This window comes from Hibiscus syriacus, unplaced genomic scaffold (assembly GCF_006381635.1).
Source record: "Hibiscus syriacus cultivar Baekdansim isolate YM2019G1 unplaced genomic scaffold, ASM638163v2 tig00110257_pilon, whole genome shotgun sequence".
Lineage (NCBI taxonomy): Eukaryota > Viridiplantae > Streptophyta > Magnoliopsida > Malvales > Malvaceae > Hibiscus > Hibiscus syriacus.
Window position 1 is genome coordinate 507,759 of NW_024062648.1, and position 3,972 is coordinate 511,730.

The 3,972-nt window shown below is 36.5% G+C and overlaps 1 protein-coding gene across 1 annotated transcript; it reads right to left on the reverse strand.

The window, feature by feature from the left end:
• Positions 1-2,285: 2,285 nt before the first annotated feature.
• On the reverse strand, positions 2,286-3,972 carry LOC120114973 (ammonium transporter 1 member 1-like). The gene has a single exon (XM_039135742.1). The coding sequence runs from the start codon at positions 3,903-3,905 to the stop codon at positions 2,445-2,447; it is 1,461 nt and encodes a 486-aa protein (XP_038991673.1). The 5' UTR covers positions 3,906-3,972; the 3' UTR covers positions 2,286-2,444.

A 3,972-nucleotide genomic window follows, 5' to 3' on the forward strand; every position in this document is an offset into this window, starting at 1 on the left:
ATTATCTCAGATAAGAACGAGTTGAAGATTTTATATCATAAACTCAAACCCGACTTGATCTGAATCTAAATTTCTTTTCTTTTTTTAAAAAAATAACACTATAAGATGAAATCAAATCATAACCCGTTAAATTATCCCTAAATATGATTATCTTTCATATGCGTTTTACGATTTATGTTCTTAATTTATGACTTTTTTTAATGTTGTCTTTAAAATTCGAACATTTTTTTAAAAAGATTATAATATACCATACCATTATACCTAATGAATTTATGATAAATAAAAAAAGATATCAATTTTTTATGTCAATAAAATATTTTTCAAGTCATAAAAAAAAAACAAAACCATTGATGACTTTGATGTGTAACAAACCACTTGCCTGTTTCCTTTTGCTTTAGTTGTAAGCCTTAATTTTGACCAGCCAGCCTTCCTAGACTTAAATGGAAACGTTTACCATTCAATTTCCCACTAAATCCAAGGGTAAAATACATCACGGTCACTCAATTGTTAGTAAGGATATAAATAAGTAATTAAATTTTAAAAAGTTACACATATGTCAACCGATTAATTAATTGTTACAAATATGTCACTCAATCGTAGAATGTATAACAAATGTTGACTTTTTGCCTACAGGCTACAATTGAGTGATCTATTTGTAACTAAAATATTGATGCCTATTTCATTTTTAACAGTAAAGTAACATCTCTGTAGCAATCGAATAATTAAGTGACTTGTTTACAACATTTTGAAATTCAATGACTCGTTTATAATCTTACTAATTGAGTGATTTATGAATCAAGCCCGGATATATTACAATAGAAATAATTTATTCATAATTTATTCAACATACGCTTTTTAATAGTATAAGATAATTATAATATATTATATGTTCAGAATCTTTTCTAGTCATTGATAATGTATACAATCTCTGTAGACAAAATTGCTTAAATTCGGGACCTCTAAAAAATAACATTCTTTTACCACTAAGACAACTCAATAAGTTCTATTAAATATGTAATTAAAAGGTTTTAATAACAGTTTTTATATTTATAATTGTAATAAAGTATTACAACAAAACAATGAAATTATTAAACTTAAGATAATTTCAGCTCGAAAAAATTTATCTATATAATATGCGCGAAAATACTTAGATGGGGATGTCTCATGTACGACAACCATAATATAAGGCTAAGGAAATGCGTTACCGAAAATGTTAATATTGGACGCTACCTAAAATGTTTAACATTTTCGGTAAAGCGCTACCTAAAACATTATTTTTTTACCGAAAATATTGATATTGGGTTCTATCGAAAATTAGTTACCGAAATTAACATTTTCGATAAAAAAAATAATGTTTTACGTAACACTTTATCGAAAATGTTAAAAAATATTAATATTTTCGATATGATCTTTTCTTAATCGTATATTAAGGTTGTCTTAAACCAGAACTAATTTAGATTGAATAAAAAAACAATGAAATTATTTGACTTTTTGACCAAATTAGATTGTGGAGTTCTTAGTCGGCCAGCAACTAGCTTGACTCCGAAGAGATAAGGTGATGAGTGGTGTTGGATTAATTTGTTTATTTCATAAAATCGTGTATTTATATCATATTTATCAAATATATTTTTGTATTTATTTATTTTTGATGGATTAATAATATAAAATAAAACAATTTGTATACGATGGTATTTATGTGATTTATCATTATTATTTTAATATTTTTAATTGATTTTTCACAAATTTCTAGAAAATAGTAAAGGGGATGGGGGACCAGTTCCAATATTCTAGGGACAGTATTGGTATCACAATTCACGAGATTCTATCCTTGCCATACTTAAAGAAGAGCAACCACCCATTTCAAATAAATAAATAAATAAATAAATAAATAATGAAATCAACCATGTGAATATATTTGATTTTTAAAATAAATTAAAATCTTTTTAAATAATATTTTAATATTAAAATGTCCATGGAATGTAGCTAGATACGAATATTTTGATTGAAATAGACTGTAAACAGTTGTCATTTTTTTATTAAAAAATATTTTAAATATGAGAACAAATGACATAAAATAAATAATAAAAAATGGGTAAATCATCATATTATTCACTAAACTTTAGTTTGTATATCAATTTGATCACAAAATTTTAAAATAGTTTGATTTTACCACTAAACATTTAACAGCACAATAATTTACCCAAAATCTCAATCAATGAATGGAGTGAACCATATCATTTCACATGAAAGAGAGAAGACTAAAGAGCCAAACGACTTTGTTCGCCGAACACAAAACCAAATTTTTCAACGTTACCATCACTTGAAAATCCAAGCACAAACCATTACCGCTTTACAAATCCTTTCAACCTAAGATTTAAAAATAAAATTTTACGTGGACTAATTCCACCATAGATATCTAGAAGATCTAAAGAAGTAGGTAACTTTTAGACTCCGGGAGGAGTTGGATAGCTGTCGATCTTCCTCATTTGAATGCCTTGGTTCTGGGATTCATCTTCATCGTGGTATACATATGCGAGTCCGCCGTGCCGGGTTAAATCCATGCCGGCCATTTCGTCGTCGGCAGAGATTCTCAATAGGCCGAATTTATGGAGGAGGTAAAACAGAGTTCCCATTGTGGCGCTCACCCAGCCGACGATGACCAGGATCTGGATCACTTGCGCCGCCAGCAGCCTACCGCCGCCGCCCATGAACAGTCCGTAATGAGTCGGTCTGGTGGAGTAGACTTCCCTCACGTACTTCTCCGACGCGAATAAGCCGGTGAACAGGACGCCCCAAGCGCCGCATCCGCCGTGCAACTGGGCGGCCTCCAGCGGATCGTCGAACTCGACTTTCTCGGCGAGTTTGTTGCATCCGATTAGAACTAAGGCCGCGACGAAACCGCAAATGATGGCGGCCCATGGTTCGACGACGGAGCAGCCCGCGGTGATGGCGGCGAAGCCGCCGAGTAAACCGTTGCAGACATCCGTCACGTTCCAATGGCCGGTCAAGATCCTTTTTCCGAAAAGGGTAGTCAACGCCGCCGTGCATCCGGCTAAAGTGGTGGTGACCGCCGTTCTTCCCACCCCGCTCCACTGGCCGTAATAGTTCCCGGAAGTGTAAAAAGTCGAGATTTTGTTAAACGAACCGGGGTTGAACCCGTACCAACCGAACCAAAGCATGAAAGTTCCAAGAACAACAAGAGTCGCACTATGACCCCGCAAAGCTACCGATCTGCCCGAATGATCGAACCGGCCGATCCTCGGCCCTTCAATAAGAGCACCCCATAAACCGGCGACACCTCCGACGATATGAACAACTCCGGAGCCCGCGAAATCGATGACGCCGCTACCGAAAAGGAAATCACCATCGGTTCGAAGAGCACTGGCCCAACCATCAGACGCCCAAAACCAATGAGAAACAACGGGATAAACGAAACCGGTCAAAAACGATGAGTATATAAGATAAGCAACAAACTGGGTTCTTTCAGCAATGGAACCACTGGTAATTCCCGCCGCCGCAATGGCAAAAGCCCATTGATAAAGGAAGTAGCTGTAATCATAGGAAGTCGAAGGGATCGATCCCAAGGCGAAGTTATGGCGGCCGATGAAGCCATTAGAAGGTTTGCCGAAGGCAAAGGCGAAGCCGAAAAGGTAGTAAAACAGGCCGCCGGTGGCCGCATCGAGGACGTTGGTTAACATGATATTCATGGTGTTTTTGGCTCGGACTGAGCCGGCACAGAGCATGGCGAAGCCGAGTTGCATGGAGAAGACGAGGTATGCTGAGAAGAGAAGGTAAGTGTTGTCGACTGCGTAAGAGGCGTCGGTGAACTTGTTGCATATATATTCGGCGGCGCCAGTGGCGTTGGCGCCGAGGAGAGGAGCTAAGTCCGCTGAACAACTTCCCATTGCCGGAGATATTAAAGAAGGAAATGGGAGGAAATAAAGGTGAAGGAAAGTTATTGGCGCAGCGTGG

Bases quoted from the DNA above. Each gene is read 5' to 3' on its own strand.
- LOC120114973 (XM_039135742.1), bottom strand. From the start codon at position 3,905: ATGGGAAGTTGTTCAGCGGACTTAGCTCCTCTCCTCGGCGCCAACGCC.